The sequence below is a fragment of the Sander vitreus genome, chromosome 2 (assembly GCF_031162955.1).
Source record: "Sander vitreus isolate 19-12246 chromosome 2, sanVit1, whole genome shotgun sequence".
NCBI lineage: Eukaryota > Metazoa > Chordata > Actinopteri > Perciformes > Percidae > Sander > Sander vitreus.
Window position 1 is genome coordinate 27,889,728 of NC_135856.1, and position 26,055 is coordinate 27,915,782.

The 26,055-nt window shown below is 42.4% G+C and overlaps 2 protein-coding genes and 1 non-coding gene across 5 annotated transcripts; 1 reads left to right on the forward strand and 2 right to left on the reverse strand.

Moving 5' to 3' along the window:
• Nucleotides 1-548: 548 nt before the first annotated feature.
• Nucleotides 549-19,197, reverse strand: LOC144526388 (E3 ubiquitin-protein ligase RBBP6-like). 3 transcript variants are annotated; one of them, XM_078263847.1, is made up of 20 exons: nt 18,038-19,197; nt 17,178-17,277; nt 16,928-16,967; nt 13,765-13,806; nt 13,547-13,635; nt 13,314-13,410; nt 13,032-13,174; nt 12,676-12,848; nt 12,112-12,215; nt 11,583-11,971; nt 11,400-11,463; nt 10,564-10,621; nt 10,419-10,479; nt 9,998-10,324; nt 9,716-9,811; nt 7,034-8,645; nt 5,329-5,939; nt 5,117-5,187; nt 4,898-4,982; nt 549-2,687 (listed from the first exon to the last, which is right to left on the reverse strand). In XM_078263847.1, the coding sequence occupies exons 1-20, from the start codon at nt 18,201-18,203 to the stop codon at nt 1,766-1,768; spliced, it is 5,250 nt and encodes a 1,749-aa protein (XP_078119973.1). In that variant the 5' UTR covers nt 18,204-19,197; the 3' UTR covers nt 549-1,765. The 3 variants fall into 3 exon arrangements, with proteins under 3 accessions (XP_078119973.1, XP_078119965.1, XP_078119982.1); XM_078263839.1 differs by having other exon boundaries at nt 4,898-4,985; XM_078263856.1 differs by lacking the exons at nt 549-2,687; nt 4,898-4,982; nt 5,117-5,187; ... (12 more) ...; nt 13,547-13,635; nt 13,765-13,806 and having other exon boundaries at nt 15,707-16,967; nt 18,038-19,194.
• A 571-nt stretch (nt 19,198-19,768) lies between these two features.
• trnal-aag (transfer RNA leucine (anticodon AAG)) lies at nt 19,769-19,850 on the forward strand. The gene has a single exon. It is a non-coding gene; the product is annotated as a tRNA-Leu (tRNA).
• Nucleotides 19,851-21,212: 1,362 nt separating this feature from the next.
• cacng3a (calcium channel, voltage-dependent, gamma subunit 3a) lies at nt 21,213-25,852 on the reverse strand. The gene is made up of 4 exons (XM_078269966.1): nt 25,642-25,852; nt 22,099-22,182; nt 21,865-22,005; nt 21,213-21,775 (listed from the first exon to the last, which is right to left on the reverse strand). The coding sequence occupies exons 1-4, from the start codon at nt 25,850-25,852 to the stop codon at nt 21,213-21,215; spliced, it is 999 nt and encodes a 332-aa protein (XP_078126092.1).
• Between the last annotated feature and the right edge of the window lie 203 nt (nt 25,853-26,055).

Below are 26,055 nucleotides of genomic sequence, written 5' to 3' on the forward strand. Positions count from 1 at the left end.
CCTGTATATGAGCACGTTTTCTTACCTGGTAATACTATTGTACCCTTAGTTACTGTAAAAATTGGGATTGTGGTTTACTTAAGACAACCTAACTCATTAATGTGTAATTAAGCTGTTTGATACACTGGTGTATTGTATATTTCAGTGAGAATAATTCCACTATATTCAGTTGGACTGTTGCAAAGTAAGCTTTACTTCTGTAGGTATTGTTTCATTATCACTTACATCACTATAATCATTATGTGCAACATTTAAGTTTAAGCACACTGTTTGCATTCTAATTTCAACAGACAATATTTTCACTGAATGCACGTTTTCTTTTTTCCATCAGTGTGGGTTGTGACAGTAACTTAATATAACCGGAAACTTTGCCTTTTATTTATCACCTTCTATCCATCGGTTCTTTATTACTAACGCTTGAAACATTTTAGTGTTGCACTTATATGTCCAAACTTTGTCAAATTAAACAGTGCAATCAACCTTCACTTGTGTGGTCATGACACACCTAGGAGTTCAACCATTGATGAAATACAACTCAGACATTTCCATGAGGTCAAAACATTTTAATAAAAAAAAAAAGAAAAGAAGGAATAACTCATTTATAAGAACACCAGTGCTCCAATTTGTCCCCCTTCTGTCACATTTTACTTTCACACCAACACACACACACTGTCACTCAGACGTGAGACAGCTACTGCACCTTTGGAACAAAAACATGCCGACTGATTCGTTAATTAACAACCTAGATTTATACAATCCAGTGTAGCATGGATACATAAAGGTTTGTTTTAACTTAAGGAACATACTGGTGATTCTGCAAGTTTTAGCACATTAAATCACAAATACTATAACGCTCACCATTTCCAAAACGAACTACTGGATTTCATTCATATTAAGTTTGGTAAGAAAGTCACCTCTCAGCTATTTAACCTTGCATAGATGGGTAACCTATCCAAGAACATTTGGCTGCCTTAGCGTTCAATTTACATGAATTTAAAAACATAATTGGCATGATTTGAAACCAATGGCTGAAAAATGAGATTATACATGTTGAGAATGGTTAGCAGTAATGGAAAGTATAAATTATTTGTACTTAATGTGCTAAACATGCAAAACCGCTAGTACAGTCCTTAATAAAAAAAAAAAAGAAGAGCATACAACGGCCCTCGTAGCAAGGTTATTCAGCATTTAAGCCTGGAACAGCACACAGGGATGTGAGCAAAACAAAACGAGCGAAAATTATTATTATGTGAAGCAACAGTTCATCTCTACTTACAAATGAGTCAGAGGCAGAGAAACAGCAATTCTCCTCTACAAAGAAGCAATCACATCCCTGAGTACAGTGTTGGTTATTCCTATCATTTAGATTTACTGCCATGTGATCAGTTATCGTCATCAAGTCCTTCCTGGCCGGCTCTAAGTTGATCACAATAGTGCAGCGCAGCATCTCTCCAGAGTATTTCCTGACCCAAAGTCACAAGGAAGAGGCTCACATTGAATATGAAAGAAACCTTAGCAGCGATCGTAATGCTGCAATCCAAGCACGACAAAGTACCGTAAGTAAGTTTGAGGACCTGCGGTGACATTAAGTGAATAACAGCCAGACAGCCCTCCAGTTTCACGGACAGCCAAAGACTTGTTTCATCTATTCCCTGGCACATGAAGCAGCATGCCAGTGTTAGCCAATATTTTTTAGATACAACCATCATCTCCTTATTAACAAAGAAGGTTACAGATTTTGGGCAGCAGTCTTAACTTAGCTCCGTTAGCATGGAGTCCCTTCCTCTGCTTTCTCCATCGTCTCCTCTTCTACCTCCACATCTTTGTCTTTGCCCTTTTTGTGTTTCTTTTTCTTGTGTTTGTGCTTGTGGTCCTTTTGTTCTCCTTCTTTGTCATGGGTACTGTGCTTCTTGTGCTTCTTGTGTTTTTTATGTTTCTTGTGTTTCTTCTTCTTCTTGTCCGCCGCGCCACTGTGGTTGCTCTGGCTGGGGCTGGAGGGCTGGCTTTGGGACGGACTGGGGCTGCCACTTCTTCCTCTGTCCGGCTCCGAGCCCTCGCCTTCGCTGTAGTCGGGCACAAAGGCTGCTTCGTCTGTCTCGCGACCCAGGTCCGAACACAAACGCTGTCTCCTGGGCTCTGGGCCGCGACTCTCCTCTCGTCCTCCTCCACCTCTGCCTTCTGCACCTCTCTCCTCCTTCCCTGTCACTCCTCGGCCCTCATCTCTTCCTCCTCCTCTCCCCTCCTCTCTCACGAGTTTGGATTTGGTTGGTTTGTCAGAATTTGTCTGTGCTGTCCTGCCACCTTTACCCTCTTCCCTGGGTGCTTTCCCTTTTTTCTCTTCTCTCACTACTCCTCTCCTCTCTTCCCTTGTAGCATCACGGCCTTCACCCCTGGCAGGTTTAGGCGCTTCAGTCTGCCCCTCTCTGCCTCGGCCCCTCTGTGGCACCGGTGACGGGTCTTTGGGTGCACTAAGTCCGTTTTCCTGGCCTTCCTCGTCATCTTCTCTCTCCCACTTGGAGCGAGGAGGAGGCTGAATGAGCGGCTCCTCCCTGGCCGGGCTGGCTGTTGGGCTGATGCTCGGACTGCGGCCACGGCTGTTTGCAGGGCTTGATGGGGGCTGCTCTGCGGGTTTGGAGGATACACTCTTCTGATCTTTGTCTGAGTCTCGCTTTGTTTCTTGACTTGACCTAGTGAGGGGGAAACAGACATGTTTTAAAAAAAAAAAAAAAAAAAAAAAAAAGAAAAGTACTGCACCAACTAAGCATTGCACGACTACAATCACTGTGGACAGTTTAAAACATAAATGATCAAAATGGATGCAGCAGAACCAGAGATCACCTTTTTTATTCCACGCATTCTTCTTCCTTGTGAAAAGCTGCCGCTTAAATTACCGATAATGCAACTTCACCGCTGGCAGATCGGTCTGAGATTTGGAGGTTTTATGCTAGTAGTAGCTAATGTAGTCTCGAGCCGCTAGTCTCCAGTAAAGAAGAGCGGGATACAAAGCTTTAAACAACTTTTTACACATATTTGAGGTGGAAAATCAGTGTTCAATCAATCCTCTAAAACACAATAACCAATAAAGCCGGGTATACAAAAAACACTTTTTCCTGGGCTGCAAGTAATGATTATATTTAGGGCTGTCAAAATAACGCGTTAATTTTGATTAATTAATCTGAGAAAAAATGAGTTCACAGAACGCAGATTAATCCATTCCATATTGACGTTTGACCCGGAGCCGTTCTAGCCACCATTGGACTGTAAAATGAAGGAGGGAGACGAGAATGTTCTGCCTGGATCAATAATTGGAACATTTACTTGTAAAAAAATCTTCTTCCTGCCAACCCTGGCTACCGAAATCTGGTTCCACTGATATGTCTGCGCTTCTCTCTGATGCTCTGAAGACGATACCGGCAACACAAATACCTCTGCACGTGACGCTAGTTAACACTATACTCGACAGCAGCTAACGTTAGCCTACTGCTAGCTAGTAGCTGGATTAAACACGGTTACAATGCTGACAGCTAACGCTACACGGTGTAAAGTTTGACTGTGTTTTATTGTAGAGGATTCAACAATGTAACAATCTGCAGCTGCCGAAACAACAGACGGTGCGTTCAATAAAACTAGTAAACTACAGCCTCGTGGTGCATTCGAAGTTATTGTTAAATGTCCTTTTCCCATCTGGTGGTTGTTTTTGTCGTTCAACAGCGATTTACTAGTGAAATAAGTTGTTATACATTATTATTAAATCATTTACATTTTGACCATATGGCCTTAGCAATAAACAAGCCGTTCTTTAATGTCACCGACATTTTTTCCGGTTCAGGCACCGTTAGTTATGTATGCGATTAATCAGATTATGTAATTAATTAGATTAATTTTTTTAATCGATTGACAGCCTTAATTATATTCATTATCATCAAATAGTTGGCTGATTATTTACTTGATTAATTGTTTGATCTATAAAATGTCAGAAAATCGTGAAATCCCAGGTGACTTCTTTAAATTGCTTGTCTGCACTTGCTTAAATTACTTTTCATCCACAGATATTCAACTCTTATCACGTAAGACAAGGAAAAGCAGCAAATCACCATAACTGAGAAGTTGGAACCAGAGGGGTTTTAATCGATCCAAATAGTTGCTGATTTTCTGTACACAACATTCCACTTCTGGGATTGCTCCGGTGCCGCTGGAAATTCCACCGGGTGTCCCTCATTTAGGCCGGATATCGGTTACCTTGGGCTTTCTTTGGGTTGGAATTTTAACCTCCGGTGGATTTCTGAGGACTACGGTTAACTGCTCCTCAGATCTCTGCAGGGTAAATCCAGACAGCTAGCTAGACTATCTGTCCAATCTGAGTTTTCTGTTGCACGACTAAAACAACTTTTGAACGTACACGTTCCACCAAAACAAGTTACTTGGCGCCATTGCTTCGTACGGCACTAAAGAAATGCCAATAAACCAGAGCATGTATTTCTCCCATCCCGGAATGCTGTGTGGACTAGCCAGACCCTCCTCCGCAGCGCAGTGGAGGAAGGTCTGGTAACGCAAGACTCATTTTCTGTCCATCAAATAAATAGTTTGAGCTCCTTTTCTTTCATTTAACAAAAGAAGCCTACGTTCAACATGTTGGAAAAAGTTTGTCCTTTTTCTGTTTAACTAATCAACAGCTGACAGATAAACTTGGATGCAAAGCTACTGTATTTCCAAGCAACGCCACTTATGCCATCCTATTATGATCCTGAAGGAAATAACTCACAAGAAACAAATACTCACAGGATGCACCCAATGAAAATGAACAACAAAACATGTACACTTAAAAACATGAATAAATAGGTGAAATAATTAAAAACGAAAAACCAAATAGTCTCAAAAATAGGCACAAGAGTCTCACCTGGTGGAGCTCACGGTGTGGCTCGTCAGAGCTTTTCGGCTGATCCTGGGTTTGCTCTTCACAACAGCCTCCACGCCACCTTTCACTGCTGGAACAGGACCAAGGAGAAAAAGGAAATGCGGGTTTAATCAATGCATCATTAGATGGCACAAGGCAAAATTAAAGTTATCATCTCTTCACACACACACACACTCTCACACAGAGTTTGTTACAAATTACCTTCTCTGTGAGCAGCAAGTGGTTTCTCTCCTGAGGGGGCACTCCTCTCTGTTCTGTCCTTGGAAACACTCCTGGGAAATAAGAGTAGGATATAATTACACATTAACAACTGTGTTTAGTGAACCAGACTATATAACCACTATATAATGTTTTCTTTCGATCATGGATATGGGTGGTGGTTGACAAGCAGCAGGGAAACAAATTGAACAGACCTGTCAGATTTAGCAGATCGTTCTGACCCTTCGCCTCTCTCCTTAGATGATGTGCTTGGCTTCTCCTGAGGGTCTGTCACGCTCCTGGAGATGGCCGTTTTCTCTGCGATGGTCATTTTATCCAGAGAGACAGACCTTCCTCCTGCACTTCCACCACTGGAGTTTTTTCGCTCTCTCCTCGTGGACCTCTCTCCTTCGGGGTCTCTCTCCACTGTGACTGCTATCTTCTGCGAGCCTGAGACCCTGTCCCTCTGTCTGTCAGACGCAACGCCTCGGTCTCGGTCTGATCCTGAAGCCCTGTCGCGCTCTCTGTCCAGTCCTGAGCTTCTGCTCTGTTCTCGGTCTGAGCCCTGCAGTCTCTCTCCAGCACTTCCCGGTCTCTCTCTGGAGACTCCCCTCTCAGCAGATGCTGCCCGCTCTTTTCTTCCAGAACCTTCTGCTGTACTGCTGGGTCGTTCTCCTTCACAGATGTTAGTGGCTGCTGATCGGTCCGAGGTGGAGGTCGTCTTTTCAGGACCCGACGGCGCTCTGTCCGAAGCTGCCGTCTCAGTGCTGCCTTTTCTCCCCAGATCTCTGTTCAACTTGATCCTCCTCTGGGCCAGGGGCTTCACCTGGAAATAGACAAGTACATTCAAAATGTTAGGAGGGGGTTAGACGTTCCACTTCCGGGATTGCTCCGGTGCCGCTGGAAATTCCACCGAATGACACTTTTTCCGGCCGGATGTCAGTTACCTTCTGCTTCCTTTGTGTTGGAATTCTAAACTCCGGTGGATTTCTGAGGACTATGGTTAACTGCTCCTCAGATCTCTGCAGGGTAAATCCAGACAGCTAGCTAGACTATCTGTCCAATCTGAGTTTTCTCTCGCACGACTAAAACTACTTTTGAACGTACACGTTCCACCAAAAATTTAAAGAAATGCCAATAAACCAGAGCACGTTTTTCTCCCATCCCAGAATGCTGTGTGGACTAGCCAGACCCTCCTCCGCAGCGCTGTGGAGGAAGGTCGGGCAAAGCGAGACTATGAGGGGGTTAAATTAGAACTACTCCCAACTTTTATGGTAAAAAGTTCTAAAATGATAAATTGATTAATGGCTGGGATTATTTAACTGCAGTTTGGATTTTCAGAGGAAAAAAAGCCATTTCAAATGTTAATTACCATTTTTCTTTTGTTTACTTTCTTCAATTTATAAACTATTATTTAATTAACTGAAGAAAAAAAACTAATTCAAAAATGAATGAATTAGGACTGCAACTAAAGTTTATTTTCTATATTAATCAATTGGTCTATAAAATGTCAGAAATGGTTAAAAATGTCCATCATTCCAAATCCAATTCAAACTAAAAACCCGACGTATACACCCTGACATATTCAAACAGCTTGTTTTGTCGAAGCAACAGTCAAAAACTGGAACATATATCCATTTACAACCTAAGAAGTCTAAAAAGACCAGAAAATATTTTCATTTTTAGAACCTAAAAGCAGCATTTTTTTGGCATTGAACTTAAATATTACATTATTAAATAATCGACTTGTTAAATTGACAAATTGTTTCAGCTCTAAATGAGAATAATCATTAGCTGCGGCCCCTGTGATGGTGTGTAGTTACTTGATTAATACAAGAAAAGAACTACGCGAGTCTGATTTGAACCGATGTAAGAAAAAAGATCACATTACAAGTGGACTAACGCAAGCGACAGACCCACCTGAAGGTCCATTAGAGGTCTGATGGATCCTCGTTCTGCGTCTCCGCGGCCCATCTCACGGCTCCCTGGTAGAGGAAGAAGACCAGGCCTGTCTGACGGGGGTGGGAGTCTGTGGAGCGGGGGCTGATGAGACATGTGAGAGTGGGAGATGAGATCCCCTCCACCCCCTAGCCCATCTATTCTCCTCAGCTTTCCAGGCGGAGGTCCGAGTAAGCAGCGTCCCTCCTCTCCCATCCTCCTCCGACTGTCCGGGGAGGGGGGTCGGTGAAGGAGGGCGTGTTGATGGGGGAGGGGAAGGAGACCACAACCCTGTGGGAGATCTCTTCTCCCCCTCATGTCGTGGCCGGGTCGAGGGCCGTCATGAAGAGAGGCATGATGTAGAGACAGGTTCTGGGAGGACAGTGGCGGGGTCTTAAGCAGAGCAGGCCTCACTGCAGAGCTTTTACCCTTCTCCTTTTTAGGGGTAGATGAGTTGGGGGCATCTTCAGGTTTGGTTTTAATGGTCTTTAACGGCTTCGTGGCAGAGGAGGAGGAGGAGGATGAGGAGTCTTTTTTGGTCACCACTCCTTCCCCAGTCTTTTTCTTCACCCTGTCAGTCTTTACCTTCACAGCCTCCGTCTTAACTCTGGCTTTTACCTTTTGACTCTTCTCTTTCTTCGTCTTATCAGACGGAGTCTTCGACGTTGACTTAGTTGAGGTTTTAACGGGTGCAGCGCTGCTTTTAGAGGCTGGAGCCTTGGAGGTGGCGGCTCCAAGCGAAGCCTTTGAGGACATGGGAGGAGTTGTAACAAGTGAAGGGATTTCGTCCATTGGTTCGTCTCTGACGGGAGTAGCGTCACCTCTGTCTACTGACTGATGCGATGACTCCGATTCCTCCCCAGACCTCTTCTTTTTTACTTTCTTTGCTTTCAGGACTTTAGTGCTGGACTTGGTCCCTGATGAAGAGGATGGGGGATGGTGAGGGGGACCACCTCTCTCCTCTCTCCCTCTTCTCCCTCTCCCCTGGGGGGAGTAATCTCTCGGTAATGGGGACATTCTGTCCCTCTCCCTGTCTCTGCTGCCGTGACCTCTGTGATGAAGCGGGGGATGGGGATGGGGATGTTGGTTGTCATAGTCTTTGTAGTACTTGTTGTACCAGTCTGCATACTCCTTCTCCCACTGCCGATATCTCTCTCTTTCCCAGCGCTCGTTGCCTCCAGGACTTGAACCCTTCAGTTCATACGGTGGGAGCTCACGTGGAGGCGGCTTTCGTCCACCTGGGCTGCGGGTCCGGAAGCCACCAGGGCCAGGGGAGCGAGACCGGGACCGAGACCTGTAGGGTCCCGCGCCTTCCGCTCCCTCCCAGCCTCCTGGCCGGTAGGGGGGAGGAGACCGCGGTGTGCCAGAACGCCGATACCCATAAGACCTTGAACGAGAGCGGGACCTTGTCCGGGAGCGGCCGTAACTGCGTCCATTGCGTCTAGAATAAGGGGAGCGGGGATAAAAACGGCCGTGGGAGCGCGACCGGGAGCGAGATCGACTGGGAGAATAAGAGTAAGACCTGGATCTTGATCTGGATCTAGAGCGCGAGTAAGGAGAGCGGCTGAATGGAGAGCGACTGTATGACCGGGATCTTGAAAAGGAAATGGTTGAGAAGAACAGAAGGAAACAAGGGGAGAAAGAAAGCAGATTATGCAACAAAATTTACAAATGGCTTTAAAGTGTAACTCTCGCCAAAATTCAACCTAGGGTCTTTTTGTGAATGTACCCGAGTCAAACTTTCATTTAAAAGCATATTTAGGACGGAAGCGCCACTTTTAAGATTTACCGTATTCTCGTTTTTCGATCAAATGGCCTTTTGAATGGGAGTGCTAGGGGCACTTTTATGCTAGCCTCAAAATAGCTATTTTTAAAACACTAAGGCGGCTCGACACAACATGAAACTCTGCTCCAAGTATCACCAGGGGCTCTACACATGAATGGAAGCATTGACAACATTGTTTGTGTACACAGAGTTTACTAAAAAGAAAGGTTTTGAGCAACTCACGTTAGCAGTTGTTGTTTACGCTATCCGCCATTTTCCCAGTCCAAAATAGGCGAATGCGAATGAACGGACTCCATAGGAGGAAATGTCATTCTTATATGAGGCTCCTTTTTCAAGGTCAATATTGTGTTTCACTAACGACAAAACAACAAATTATCCGTGCATTTATATGGAACTAAGCTTTTGGAGCTTTCCATCTTTACTCTCCTCCCTTGACTATTTTTGACTGGCTCGATAGACGGCGACTGGAAGAACAACAGCTACAGTGAGTTGCTCAAAACCTTTTTTAGTAAACTCTGGGTACACAAACAATGTTTTCAACGCTCGAGTTCATGTGTAGAGCACCTGGCGATACTTCGAGCAAAGTTTCATGTTGTGTCGAGCCTTCTTAGTGTTTTAAAAATAGCTATTTTGAGGCTAGCATAAAAGTGCCCCTAGGACTCCCATTCAAAAGGCCATTTGACCGAAGAACGAGAATACGGTAAATCTAAAAAGTGGCGCTTCCGTCCTAAATATGCTTTTAAACGAAAGTTTGACCCGGGTACATTCACAAAAAGACCCTAGGTTGCATTTTGGCGAGAGTTACGCTTTAAGGATTATGCATATGTAATTAATGAAAAAACTCAACGAATTTCGATATGCTCCCTTCATGAAGTTACCTTGAATAAGACGGTCTTCGTCTCTTTGGTGCATTTCTGTACTTCATGAGCTCTTTGTGGAAGTCTTTAGTAAATTCATCCAGTTTAGATGTAACTCTGTGGATACAAAGACAAAAAAAAAACTTTTTTTAAAAACTACCGCAGTGTGAAGCTTCAATACTTTTTATTTTACGGAATTCACAATCCCAAACCTGAGTGATGTTAATATTCTGTGTACATTTTACATAAGCAAGTAGTAACCGTTGCCGTTTGAAGACTCAAAATGAAAAAGAAACAACTCACTTGTCCTGTCGGTGGTGCCGCTGTCTGTAGAAATCTTCCTTAGAGAGGGGGGGCTGAGCAAGGGGGGGTAGAGGGACAAGTGGGGGCTGGGTACCGGGGGCAACCCAGGGAGGGTTGAGCCCTGGTGGACCAGGGGCATACACCGGCTGGGGTTGGTAACCCATGACAGGAGGCATAAGTCCAGGGCCAGAGGTGTACGGAGGAGGAGGGTAGGATTGTGGTGGGGGCGGGTACATGGACGGCGCCGGGTACACTGGAGGGACAGGTGCAGGAGGTGGAGCTCTCTGAAGGTGAGTGGATGGGTGCTCTCCTCTACCTCTGTAAAACCTGGTACAAAGAGAGGGACACAAACCATTATGAAACGGACATATAACAATACAAACTTTGAATAGATCAGATTGTCCACACAGATGGGTCTAACCTGTCCCAGGGTCTGCCTCCACCTCTGTGAGAGGGCTGTGGCTGTGACTGTGACTGGTGACCTAATAGAGCAGAGAGTTAGTTACAGAATGTCTTTCCTTTAAGCTCACTTAATCTCCTTAAATTACCTAAATGTATCCTCTTACCTGGTGGATGAGGCGGCCTTATAGGTGGCGGGTGGCCAATAACAGTTAAATGGTAGTTCTGTGGGAGAAATCACAGTGAGGAAAATGTAGTTACCCCCAAGAGAGGGATGCACAAGTACGAGCTAAGGATGGTCAAAAGTCTGTAGGTTTTCAGCTCAACTTGGCGCATACTAAATATGCTTCCTTCCAACAAATGCAAAAGCCTAAGTTAAAATATGGTGTTTGCCATTGGTAAATAGGCCAACATGCAGTGTCCAACCTGGTTAGTTTTCAATATACTCGGGCTGCAACCAACGATTATTTTCATAGTCGATTAATCTGTTGATTATTTTCTCAATTATTTGATTAGTCGGTGTATAAAATGGTGAACAATGTGGATCAGTGGTTCCCAAAAGCCCAAGATGACGTCCTCAAATGTCTTGTTTTGTCCACAACTCAAAGATATTCAGTTCACTGTCACAGAGGAGAGAAGTAACTAGAAAATATTCACATTTAAGAAGCTGGAATCAAAGAATTTTTACTTTTGTCTTTAAAAAAAAAGAAGACTTAAACCGACTTATCGATTATCAAAATAGTTGGCGATTACTTAAGAGTTGACAACTAATCGATTCATCTTTGCAGCTCTACAATATACTAATGTATTCTTTATTTTAGGGTTGGTAAAAGCTCTCTAAATAGAAATGTTAAAAAATAAAACGTCAATCAAAAATCTTCACATTGTTGCATTTGTAAGATTAATATTATAATCTGTAGGGCCATGATAAATCTCTTGCTGTAGTAAATGCTGCTAAAAGTCAGTGAGATGTTATCAAGCAGTAGCTTCAAGGCGGACTCACCTGTAATCCACTTTCTGAGGTTCCTGATGAGTCTGGTGTCACAGTAGGTTCTGGATCGGTCTCACTAAAGCATAAACAGACAGACACATTAGGATTAGTGAAAATGGCTCTGCACTTCAAACGTCACTTCTTGAATATGTGGTTTCATGTTGGTGTATAAATCATATCTTAGCGTAAACGTACCCTGGTGGGGGGGGTTCACCGTGGCTGTTGGATTGCATAGGAGAATGGTGGCCAACAGCAGGTGCAGGGGCTGGTGAATCATCGTGTTCTTCAACAGCAGCAGCATGAGGAGGGGTAGAAGCAGAAGGAGCAGCAGGAGCTTGCGGAGGAGCAGGGGCAGGAGTAGGGGCAGGGGCAAGAGCAGGGGCAGGGGGCGGGACCTGTGCTTGAGGGGCAGGAGAGGGTGCGCTTGTAGGAGGGGGGTGAGTGATATTGGCCAGCAGTGGGTCCTGCTGTCTTGAGTGCAGTGGCCTGACCAACTGAGGGCGCGGTGGAGGCGGTGCTGCATTTTGGACTTGCTTGCGCACATGTTTGGTGTATCCTGTCTCATTCTTAAAGTTGTTCACAGCCTGCATGAAGCAAAACAGATAGTTTTAAATTTAAAAAAGAAGATATTAATGCTTTTTTCTAGTTTTGCTATGAATTCAAGCAAAAATGACCAAAAGATGCAGCACATCAAAATGCATGCATTGCATTTGAAGGGGGTTACCTGTCGAAGAAACTTGTTGGCAATGAGATTATCAGGTGAAACATCTGACTGTTTGCATGTGAAGCAGATGTGCTCCTCTGAGTCCAACAAGGTAGTCCTGATACCTGAAAACAAACAGTCCTGAATTAGACAAAGGTTCACATTCATTTGGCAAAAACAAAAGAAACTCAGTCTATGATATGAAAATAACTTCCTCTCAACCTGCCCAGTCACATATACATATATTTCAGAGCATAGTTTTCTACTTCGTCCAAAAATGACTTTACTTTTCCCGAAATTGAGGGTGAAATCATTCCAAAACTACTCAACATTTAGCATGTCCTGGGGCTGCAGTGCTTTAGAGAGGCCACTGTTGATTAAATGGGTATTTCTGCCATTTCCACAGTGGATTTCTTTCCCTAAGCATCTGTTGAACGAAACACAGACTAATATGTTTGAGATCATCTGTGTGTGCTTGACAAAGATTAGTTTTGACTCCCTACTTTTATTAGTTTGTTTTACTTTTTTTAGTCCCGTGTATACTGAGATTTGTATTACAAATGCACAAAACAAGTAAGAACTCACAGTCATCGCAGTAGCTGTTTCCACAGCAGGGTATAACTACAGCATCTGTCATCAGGTCGTTGCAGATCGGACACAAGAGTTCATCAGGGATTGGGTCTGTATCATCTTCAGATGATGACTGGTCATGTGGAACAAACGGAGGGCGCTCCTTCTTTCCTTGTGCATATGCCTCCCTGTATTAACAGAGATTTTTTGTTTAAAAAAAGAAAGCAGCAGCAGCAGTAGTAGTTAACCTAGGTTTGGGGAGGACACAGATACAAAATGGGTTATGACGAAGACAAACACGACACTACTCCATGTGCTATACGAGTATGCTAAAAAGTGTGTATTTGTGGGTGTCCTGGGTTGACACATACGCATCTATTGCAGGTATAGCGTATTCTCCAGTGCTGGTTAACATGGCTCCCTTGGTGCCTGGCTCGGCTTTAACCATGAAGCTCTGAGGAATGCCCTTACTAATCCTTACTGGCTTGGGACCCTCTACACTCTTATCCTGGACCTAAAAAGTTAAAAGAAAAAAGACAGAACAATCATCCAAAAAGCTTAAAATCCTTACTTTATTTGTAGTTACACTGCAATGTAGTAGAAATTCACACCACAGATTATGGAGGGAAAAAAAAAAGATGCGTGATAATTACCATTAGCAAGGGGCATTGCCGGATGTAGTGACCAGCCTTTCCACAGCGAAAGCAGGTATAGTGAGCAGGTGGAGGTCCCACTGCTTTCTTGGAGTAACTATAGAGAAAAGTTCAATACATTTTTTTTTTTTTTTTAACTATATACAGCTACATGAGCTTAAAACATGGAACAAACTGACTTTAATCAAGTACAAGAACATGGTGTGTGTGTGTGTGTGTGTGTGTGTACTAACTATATCGGGTCATATTCATGATTGGACTGAGACATCATGGCTTTAATCTTGTCCTCTTCTGATGCATTTGCGTCAACCAGGTTAGCAGTCTAAAACACATAATGGAGAGAAGGGGAAACAGTTAAGGAGGATATTAACCCCCACAAGATAAAAGAGAACATATATTCAACTTAGGATATATTTCCTGGAAGTACAGCCAGCATGTACAGGAACAGTACCTTGGCAAGTTGGGCGAGGGACATAGATGGAGAAGAGTCAGTCTGCAGGAGAATCAAAGTAGAGATATTAAAGGTTTAAACATAGTATCTAATAGACATTAAGTGGAAGATAAGAACCCAGATAGTTCCCCACCACGTGTCCAGTCCCTTAGAGTCTCCATTTAAGTCTTTGCACCAAAATTAAGTCTTTGAGGACTGAGCATGAAATAATGCAGGTATCCGAGTGAGCGATTTTACTCAGACATGTGCGAGATGTTCATCCCTGACAGCATTGAGTCATAAGAGTTTAAGTTAAAAAAAAAAAATCAAAAAAAAAAAAATTGTGTCTATTCAGAGCCGTTTATATTAAAGATATCTAAATTGTTTGGAGAAAGAATTATGAAATTAACCAAACAAGGGAATGTAATCTACAAATGAGGTGACTTTTAAAAGAAAAGAAGTTTTATGTCCATTAAGCAACTCTACTCTTTTTATTTATTTTTAAATGTAGCCGTTAAAATGATGTCTATTCACTGGCCAGGTCAAAAGTAGAACAGCTCATACACAAAATGCAACTTTTGCACATTTCGTGCCAAGTTGTAAAGATTTACCGTTTTGAATTATCAAATCAGAATTGTCACTGTATGGAAATCTACAAACGGAATTACAAAACTGCATTAACATTTAACAAGTAAAGCAAACTTGTACTCCAACAACTCGTCCTTATTTACAAGTCTAGACCTGCTTCTATTCTGAGTCTTTAAGTCATAACTATAGTAATGTCCAAGAGCATCTGCTTAAACACTTCAAACTGTCCTCACTATTTGGGCACCATCAGCAAATTCAAAATGTACACTACTGGCACATCCCTCTGTAGAGATCCTAATGCTTCTCTTGCTACGGTAGAGGGAGGGGGATTTTCTCAAAGGAATACTTGACATTTAATTTTAGCGTGCAGTTTTTGCACCGACTTGTAAAAAGAGGTTGTCATAGCTGTTAGAAGCTTTCATCGGAACCAGTCAAAGGCTGCTTTCTGTAAACTAATGAGCTTGCAGGGAGTGGCGTCAAGCTGTTTCAATAAAAATATGCAAACACTGTAATGTGTCAAATATTTAGAACTGTAGAAATGTTGCTTTAAAAAAAGATGAAAAAAAAAGAAAGACTACCAAGAGTCGTCAAGTGTTCCTTTCAAAATGTTCCCTAAAACAGCTCCTACACCACTACACAGTGAAGGGTGAAAGCAAGTGGAGGGATGTTTCTAGGAGTCAATGGACCACGAGAGTTAATGCCGCATTTCCACTACATGACATGTCACGGCTTGCTCTTTTTCTGGTTTCCCCCATTAGGCAAAAGTTGTGGATTTGGTACCACCTCAGTCGAGGTTCCAAGCGAGCTGAGTCGATACTAAAAGGTTATGGTAAGAGTTAAAAATAATGAAGACCACTGATTGATCAGACAGAATCGTCACATGGGACATCCTGCACAAACCTGACATTTTTAAATAGCCAATGTCACTTTTTTTTTTTTTTTTTTATAAATGGCAGCTTACAAAACGACATCATACACTGTCTTGCATTCCGCCGTACAATTAACGAAGTGCAGACATCGGGATCCATGTAGAGTGTCATGTAAAAGATGGTATGGCAGTTACACGCGCCGTGTAAGCTGAGAATCCCACAAACGCTGAGAGGGTACTATCCACAGTAGAAAACGTAATAGAAAAAAGCACTTGGTAATTAAAGTGAGTTGAGTCAAACCATGCAGTGGAAATGAAGCATAAGTCTCATGCACGAACAAAAAAAAGCCATATTCTACAACGACAAACAAAAATGCCTGCCCTGCCTAATACTTTAAAAAAAAAAAAAATATGTTTAAGTGGGCAGGGCGGGCTGTCCATCATGATATGCAGGGCTCGGAGAAAAGACTGGGTATTGCAGAATGCTGTGGAGGGAACACACAGGGATCTGGTGCAAGCGGTTCTGACACTGAACCACTGAACAACTTTATTGACAGGTTCTGCAGCTTACAGCTTACAGGACACACTACACCAGTATACTTCTCACTGCAGCAACCATGGAAGGCCTCCAGAGATTAACAAGATTATTTACTTTACTGATAATGTGTCACAGTACTTTGTGATCACCTCACAACATTATACGTCAGTGGCCAAGGCACAGCATCTCACGCAGTAAAACTAGCTTCTTACTGATCCCCCAAACCACATTAAACAATACACCTGTTCCTTTGTAAAAAAACAGACACTGAGGAATCTGAATTAATTCAAAGCATTTAACTCATCAGGATAAAAATCTGTGAGCTTTTAAGGTTTAAGGGTTATGTGCAGTCCATACTCAATGCAGAATAGAACATCTTCATGGTGAAATTGTACAGGACAAAACAACTGACATTGTCAAATGTAACTCAACAACAGATTTAAGTATATTAAAGTTTAGCAGGGTAAGCTTTTAAAATAAAAAAATAAAAAACCACTGGTGATTTCTTCCACTTTCACTCACACAACTTTAGTCTTGTAATTGTAATCAAAGTTAATTACAATCAATCCCAGCCACACTTTACGTCATTGGGTTCTTAAACCACATCAAAATATGTTCACAGAAAATAAAATGACAATGAATTATCAATACAAAAATACCACATTTTCCGTTTACAAACCCCTTTAAAATACATTTGCCTGGCCTGAAGCAGGCTACAAAACCATTTCATTATGAAATACAGTCATTAACATGATTTCTCAATCATCAATTAGAAAGTGGCAACAGTTCAACAATTGGTCACTTCAGAGAATTAAAAAAAAAAAAAAACAATGGTGGCTAGTCTGTTGTTTCTTACTTTAACCTCATCTCATTCAGCAATTTTAAACTTTAATCTGCTTATTTCAAAACAGAAACCCTGTTAGAGAGAAACAACAAACTATTTTTTTTTTTTAATATATATGTATATAAATGTGGTGACTCCAGGAAACCCTCCCAAAAAGACATCACATAACACATAGAGGTTGAGACCTCAACACAAATGTAGCCAACACAGTGAACAGAGGATACACACAACTCAATCATTGCTGACAGAATGTTCTCAAGAAAGGTGACTAAAGTCAGAAAGAGGGGGAGAGGGAGAGAGGTAAGAGGAGGAGAGAGAGTGTTGATTTTGGGTTTGTTTTACATACGGGTCTAGAAGATCCCACCACAGCTGTGTCAGAACGATCTCTGCAGAAACAAACGGCGCAGAAAGAAAACGTCAGTTACTGGCATGACTCAAGAGCAAGCTTAGGGCGACAGGACAACGTTTTCAACGACAACCGTTAACGGAAAGACCTCTGGTCTCTGCTTAAAATCTCGTTAACCTATTCATGACTTTGAAGTATTAGAGAATGTACTGCTCAATCGCGATTCCAGTAATATTTTAAGTATACTTACACAATGAACGTCCTGCCAGCAGGTTTTACTCCTCCAAGCGGAGTGCGGCGGACGATCACGGACGAGTGTTTTGGGATGTGGGCCTCATCATCTGTGTATTCTACAAAACATTACACAAATGATCAGAACACAAACGCTGTTCAGTAGAATACGCAGTATAGTAACTTGGGTCCAGAGAACAGAACAGATGTTTAAAGTTACAGTGTCTAAAACACGAAATGATTAAACATCATCAACCAGGAGTTGTGGGCTAAGGTTGTGAAAAATATAACCGTGACAAAAGGCCATATAAAATTGATAGTTATGTTTAGTACATTTAATAAATCATTTCAAATTGGGTAGTTGCCGATACCCTCATATTAGAACATTTGTATTTCGACAAAAGAAACCTGGCCCAGGAAAAGCTTGATATAGTTAATTTAGACAAGTATTATAGAGCTGAAACAATCAACAGAAAATGTATCTGCAACTATTTGGAAAAATGTATTTATGCATTTATTTTTTGCTGATCTTTTGTGATGGTAATCACATTTGTTGAGGGTTTTGGACTATTGGAAAGACAAAACAAGCAATCTGATGACGCCACATTGGGCTCTGGGGAATCGCAATAGGCATGTTTCCCTATTTTATGACGCGTTATACCCCCAAATAATTAATGGGAAACATAACTGGCAGATTAATTAACAATTAAAGTAATCATTACTTCCAGGCGTGGAGTGTTGTATCCCAATATATAGCCTTACTTTTTTTTTTTCTTCCACCAATCCTACTGTTCCACCACCCGTTATCTACTGTTATTACTCAAAATAATGGATGACATGTTCGTGACACATTTGGTAATGTGTCAGCTGATCATATACCTTCTCGAGTCTGCGCATTGGTGATCTGCAGGTCGCAGTCTGTGGCCTTGAGGCGCTCTCGGGCCATAATCTGCTTTTTAAGCTCGTTGAGGGTGATATGCAGCCCATCGAAAGTAACTGTGTTGTAGTCCAGTTTGGAAGAAAACTTATAGTGAACACACGACATTTTAACAGGTCTAAGCACTTAGGTCAATCAAGCACAAGAAGGAAAAAAAAAAAAAAAACACAGGCCTGATATAAATAAAACAGCGTCAACACTGAACACAGCTAAATCTGGTGACTTTAATAGGTAAACCTTCTTTATATTCGCTGAAACAATGTAGACAAAGAAAGTACTAAAATAGGGTAAGGGTTCAGCTCGCAGATGACGAAAGGAGTCCTTGTTATTGCCAAAGAAAAATAATCGTGATGTGTGACAAGAGCGCCATTGAGAGGCGCCGTGTGCCTCGTCAGTTCTTTAAAGTCCAATAAAACATAACAGGGTGCCACCAAATCCAAGAGAGTCCATGCAGCAGCACAAAGTAAATCTACCACAGGGATTTGAATGAGGCCAAGTCCGTAGTGAATTGTCTTTGGTGGAAAGCCCGGGCCGCCGCGCTACAAGCCGCTAGTGCAGCTAACAGCGGGCCTGGGGTTTCACGAGCATCAGTCCTCGAATGTGTTGCCTTTTGGGGACAGTTCTTATTTGTCAAGTCAAGACAAACTGTACCGAGCTCCACAAAAAGTCCACAAATCTCCTTGAAAGCTTCCGCCACGAGTCCACAGATGTTACGTTATCGCTGTTGGACCTAGAAAAGATTATTCCGAAAACGTAATCTACCGTGTAAATGTTATATTAGCTAGTTAGCTAATGCCAAGGCTAACATGCTGCACCTCGCCACTCAACATGAAAACACTTCTTCCCTAACAAAAGCTAACGGCGCTAGGCTAATACTGTTGCCCACGTTAGCTGTCGAATAATCTAACAAATCCACCAGTTAGGCAGTCTGGGCGCAAAGATTCCTCTTCAGTACGCGCTTATCTTTCATCACGAAACATTGAAAGTTGTGTATCCACATTCATCTTCAATTTAAATCCATAAAATCCATTTCGGTGATCCAAACTGCCTCTGTTCTCGCCTCGCTGTTTCATCAAAATGGCGCAGGGCGGAACCGGATGTATCCAGGGTTCTTCCAAAGAGTACACATGAAGGCAAGATCTATATCAAAATGGAAGCACAATTTCAAAACATTACAATCATTTTTTTTTTTCTTCCCCTTTTTGGCAGAAACTGGCTTGGTTCTGATTTAGCAAATGCAAAGTGTCCACTACTATTTCGTATTTATTGATTCATGTATTTATTTCATAAATCAATTGATCCAGCTACAATGTGTATCTTAGCCAACTCGTTGTACCTTTGTACCAGCACATCCTCTGCGTGGCGTTGGCAGGGCAAGGGGTTTCAAAATAGATGTGAAATATCTTGTTTTCCTGGTGTTCTTTGGTTGTTCGATGGCGTTGTCCTACAGGGGTTGTTGTTGTTAACCTTTCTCTGTCAAGGAGCCTAGTTTTATTTACAGGTTGTTATCGGTGGGAAAAGGCGAATAAAACGGAAAACAGAATCCCTATATGACCATATACAGTTATTTGCTTTCCCTAGCTCTTAAATATTAATATAGTCCACTTAAAATCTGTTTAATACGAGTTTCTCTATAGAACAAGACAAACGAGTCCTGTCGTCATGCTACCTAAGGTAGCGTGGCCGAGCGGTCTAAGGCGCTGGATTAAGGCTCCAGTCTCTTCGGAGGCGTGGGTTCAAATCCCACCGCTGCCAGGATTTTGTCGTGATTACTTCTTAAAACAATATCAGAGCATTAAAACCATGCTTAAAAGAAAGAAGAGTTTCTATTCAACGAGTGTGGTTTCTTGCTATGGATATACACTGTGAAAAAGTACATACGTAGAAACCTGTTTTCTTAAATGTGTTTGTACAGTTGATGCTTTGCCAGTCCATCCTCCACACTCTGTGGAGGAAGGTCTGGCTAGTCCACACAGCATTCCAGCATGGGAGAAAAACATGCTCTGGTTTATTGGCATTTCTTTAAACCAATCACAATCGTCATGAGCAGCACTAAGCTTGGCACGGAGTCGCTGCTAAATAGCCTCGTTGGTAACGCTTCAGCATGCTTGCTGTTATCGTCTCTAACACAGCATACTCGCGCACGTTCACAGACACATGAAGGCCTTAATAAAAGTTTTTTAAATATTTGTTCTTTGCTTGGACATTTGCTTCTGTACCCACTTATGCAAGGGCAGATATTTGAATGTTCACACACAGACACCCAAGATGTGCCCTGTACAGCACAAAAGCACCAATACAAAACCTTGAACCGCAATTATTTCTCTCCAAAGGACATTTTGTGTTGATTTATAAGCTTTACTTGATGTAAACAGAAACTCAGTGAACCGTAAGGGCAGAACGTTTTGTCACACTTATGCTCAATACACACTCAAACACACAAGCAGACACAGCAAGAGACAGATGGAGAGAGATCTAATGCATTTAATGGGGTTTCGATGTTGAGCTTAGGTCCACAAGAAGGAGGACAGGAACAGGACATAGTTAGTTACAGTATGTCATTCCCAGATGTATGTTTATGTGTGTCTTGTATTTCTATGTTATAGTTTCTTATTTTCATGAACAGCTCCTCCTTTCTGTCTTTCTCTGCATGACTGTAACTGTCTCATACACACATTCCTATTATTATACACACTCATCTGCACACACACACTACAGATATACTGTGGATATAGCTACTGTAATGGCATAGCGGAATGGCATACAAAGAGCACAACATAGGTATTTTTCAGGCAAAAATCCACATTCTCCGATTCCAGCCTCTCATACATAAGGTTTAACTTAATTTCTTTGTTTTGTATCATTGTGAATTGAATATCTGTGGGTTTTGGATTGTTGGTCAGACAAAACAAGCAATTTGGAGGCATCACGCTGGGCTCTGGGAAATTGTCATTGTGATTTATTTCACTATTTTCTGACTGATTAGTTGATGCAGGTCTATTCCGGTCTCTGAAGTCTTTCCTCTTTCTTTACCAAGAGTTTGAGAGGACTTCCTTTCATGTAATGTTCTCCTCTCATAGAAGTTCCTCTTGTGTTTAATCTCTGTACATCCTCCTCTCAGACAGGCGTGGTCCTTCTGTTGGCAGTACAGTTTCCAGGCAGCATCTCTGTGTTGGTGTGCGCAGCTTCAGTAGTTAAATCATCCACAGCCATCTCCATCTTACTGTCTTTGAAAGGTGAGGTTAAGGTGTAGAGCATGAACTCTGAGCCCACTGTCATTGGTGTTGGCAAACTTTCCATGGCTTTGGATTCAGCTGAGAGCGACGGCTCTCTGTCTCGCACCAAGGATGCTCGAAAGGAGTGTGAGATCGAGTCCCCTGCACTGTTGCCCCTGTAACTGTATCGGCGCGAGCGGTTCTGGTAGCTACGGTTCCGGTAGTAAGATGAGCTCCGAGAGATGGGTGGCTTAATGAGGGACGGCCGGCCTTTAGTGCGCAGCTGTCGGTGTTTTTCTATGAACACATGAACTGCAAGGACGCCCACCATCTCAGCGAGCACAAAGGACAAAGCTCCAAAATAAAAAGACCAGCCATAGGAGTAGCTCTTCTTATGGTCACTCTGGCTGGGGTCCCCTGAGTTTGCTGATATGTACACAATGATGCCAATAATGTTACTGAGACCTGGAAGAGTTTAGAGAGACGGAGAGGGTCAGATGCATGATAAATACTGTAAATACTTGCATGCACATTAGGTTTGTGTGTGTCCTGACCTGCAGAGACAAAGAGTATACCCGCACTGAGGATGACGTTGTAACGTGACTTGTAGAACTCGCTGGCAGCTACACACACACCTCCGAGAAATAATAATCCCACACTGAGGATGGGGAAGAGGCTGGAGGCTCGTACTGCTCCTGAGGAGAGGAGAGTAGAATGGGGTATTTATAACATTTGAATACCTGAGATTTCGGTGTTAGATCTCACAGTTGTGCACATTTGTTACCCACGTAGTAAATACTCTGCAGCATCCTGCTCATAGTCTGCATCCTCAGCAAAATGATCAATGTCTTTGCAAACGCCCCGAAAGGTCCCTGCAGGAAAGACAAAGAATTACAGTACATCCATTTGATAACTGCTTTGGCTCTGTGTCATTTTGCTCTGTAATATTTTATAACTTGACATACAAACTGTAGCCTATAATATATATAGAAGTCACAGTGTCTTTAGTCTGGATCAACGGAAGTACATTTCCAGGATAATTGCCGGATGTCCCTCGCCTTCCGCTCTGTGTGTAGCCGTTTGCTTCAGGAAACAACAACAAACTTCGAGCTAGCAAGCCACATGTAAATGGCAAGTTTTGAAGAAAATTTGGATCGTGCAACAAGGCAGACCTGCTTGGTTCTTTTACAGCTGATACACACCAACCAGACGACCGACCGCAGGCAGAAAAGGCAGTCGGACTGATCAGTCGGGTCCCCGAGGTCCAAAAAAATGCCTCAAAACACACTGAGGCGATGCCGACTTGAGCGTACGCTCTGCGCGAAACGTAATGCGTCTCCATAGCAGCAGGCGGCGCTTCTCCGTATTGTTTCCCAGAAAATGAAAACCGGCAGCTGACAGGACGAACGCGTCACGCGGGTCTTTTTTCTCCGGAAATTCACAGCCAGACTGTCATGGCGGCTTGTTCAGAACACGATCTCATATTGTAGAAATGCAGCCATGCAGTTGATGAATCTGTCTTCATTTCAGATCGACAAAGGTCAGTTTAAAAGCTTTTCGTCAGATTTTGAGAGGCTCATCCGCTCGCCATTTCCGGGTTAGTCCCGACTGCCCTGTCTCCGACTGAACATGTCAGGTCGGCCAAAATAAAAGCCGACAGCTCACACCGAACAGACTCGAGTCACCGACCTCGCCAGACTGTCCGACGGCCAATAATCGGGTTGGTGTGTCAGGGTCCTTAGGGAATGATTGTAAAGATTTACAAGGAATATGTTCACAGCATTTACTGTCTAACTGTGTTGTTTTGGGAACGATATGAGAGGATTGCTGTGGACGAAGTAAGACAAATCATGTTTAACCATGTATCCAGCTAATTTAAATAGCTCACGTTACTGTATTGTGTGAACAGTTAACTTCATTTAATATTGTGTGTGGCGTTTTCTTTTGCGGGGTGCAAATGTTCCACCAGAACAAGTTCCTTCCCGAGAGTGTTTTGCAGAGGCACCGTTGCTGCGTCGGGAGCTTAGTGCCGACCGAGTGGATTGTGATTGGTTTAAAGAAATGCAAACAACCCAGAGGGTTTTTTGGAATTTTAAAATATTGAAAAAACTGCTGCACATGTTTTCTGCTCTCAGTAACCTCTGGCCCAGAAGTGCCTTTCCACATTTGCACACACAGGGATATATTGATAAATGTGCCCCTATGCGCTGCACTGATTGACCAGTATTGATGATGTGACTCGGTCGCCGTGGTTACCAAAACAAAACTCATTCAGTAAGCTACAACTCAGCCGTGGTGAACAGGTCAGAGATGAAAGCTACCGAGAGAGCATTTATTCAAGAGAGATGAGGTAACGTGTTGTTTTGCATAATTTTTCTCACTCTCAACAAGAATAGATATTTTCTGACCACTTGTTATAACGCAGCATATTTGTCTGCCAGCTTAGCACCAATAGTCTTCATTTTGTATTACGTCTTTGTTATGCCTGTCATGTCAGTATTTATTGTTGCTGTCACGTGTAACCCTGAAGAAAGCAACACTGCCTCCTCATCCTATAATTATTTATTGTGCATATACACAGAGAGCCTTTAGCTTCCCGTCTGTCTGTCTGTCTGTCTGTCTGATTCTGGCCTTTTTTGATGCGTGTGCACACACACACACACACACACACACACACACACACACACACACACACACACACACACAGGATGGTTGAAGCATTGATGACCTCTCCATGCTTTGTACCTTTCCATTAAAACATTTTGGAGCTTAGAGATAGAGGGGCAGCGGCAGAGGGAGAGAGAGAGAGAGAGAGAGAGAGAGAGAGAGAGAGAGCTGAGCATTTCCATTTCATTCAGAAAATTAGCAAAGCAAAACAAAGAGAGGATATAGGTTAAGAGGAAGAGGGGTGCTATTAAAGAGCAATGAATAATTGAAAATGTCATTTCCATCCATCACATATGCCAGACCTAGACAACTCTTCTCCTCTCCTCTCCCTCCTCAAGATGCAAACATTATTCTGTATCAAACCATAAATCTTGCCATGCTCAACTAAACAGTTTTTCATTGGGCATGAAGAGGTAAAAACAAAGACGTAGCCACAAATCTATTTTTATATTACAGCTTTTGGCTCAAAAGGCTGCTAAAGGCTAGTTAATGTCTGTTTAGCTCAAACATTGAGGAACTAGCTCTCCCTCACTATTAGTGCTTTTTAAAACCCACCTTTATGTACATTTATGCAACTAGCCTAATGTTTTTTTTTTAATTTTTTTATTTATTCATTTAGTTTTCACTCTCATGTTTGACCATCAGCCCCAAATGATATTATTCTGTGGTAGTCGTGACACACTTTGTAACTCTAGTTTTCAAAGCTAGTAAGGAAATATATTTCACTTACTTACTTATTACACATTTAATGCAAGTTTCGTGTGAACTTTGTTTTGTCTCTTTTTTGATCATTTATCTGGTCTTTTGTTTGTAAAAAAAGTTCTTTATCACCACCCTTTGTGTGCTAAAAGTGGTGTAATAATACATTTCCTTAAGTACTAAGTACAATTGTGATGCACTTGTACTTTACTAGTATTTCTCTTTCAAACTTCTACTGCACTATGGTTCAGAGGAAAATATCTTCCTTTATTCTTTTATTAGGCTACTGGTTACTTTACTGATTTACATGCAATGGATTAAACAACTCAACAGTAAAAATAGTTCAAATTACCGTAAAATTCTTATTCACACATCAAATAATAATAACCCAATGATATACTTTATAATACTATAACACTCCTAGGGGTCATTTGTATGCATGTAGTTGCAAGTAGTTTTACTACTAGTAGCCTACATTTTGCCAGTAATACTTACACACTTGTTGTAATGGAGTATTCTTACATTATGGTATTACTACTTTTACTTATGTTAAGGATCTGAAAACTTCCTCCACAACTAGGTGTTATAAATAACGTTTAACAATATTCTTAATTATAGTCAATTCTGCAAGATCCTAAATTTGGCAGAAATACAGGGTTCTCCCATGATGCATAATAACAATTACAAGCTGTTATAATATCATTATAATGTAGGCTATATTTTCTATCTATATTCATATTAATGTTCAATATGTTTGTTTATGTATGCACCAGCCACCAAGGCTAGTAAGTGTTACTTATTTGGCAATAAACCCGGCCTTTTCTTATTTTCAGATTATGATTTTTTGATTATGATGAGTATGATCATTGATACTGATTCTGATTCATCACCCAGTATAGAGACACCCGTATCCTGTAAACCCATGCAGTTGTGACAGTACAGCCCAGACAGGAGTAATGTCCTACCCTCGGTGCAGCAGGTCCTCCACAGACCGGAGTGGGTCAGGACCTCCTCGTTCTTGCGGACGGTCTCGTTGTCGTTCAGGTTCTTGGAGCGGCACATCCCACGGGAGTACAGCCAGTAGTCCGTGCCCACTGCGATGGTCATGAGGCTGAAGGCACAGAAAGCCCCCGCCGTGGTCAGCAGCATCTGCATACCCCGGTTACACAGCCTCATGTCGGCCCAGGCTCTTCCGCGTCCTCCGCACCGAGGAGTCCCCCAGTGGACGAAGGCCAGCGGGGTTTAGAAACTGTTAAAAACTTTCCCTCCTGTGCCTTAACTTTGTGTGGATCCAGTCGGCTGAAGGAAACTCTGATTCTGTGCACATCTTCTGCAACCGGATACTTTGTATTCTAGTTGGATTAGTGCAGGTTTCAGGA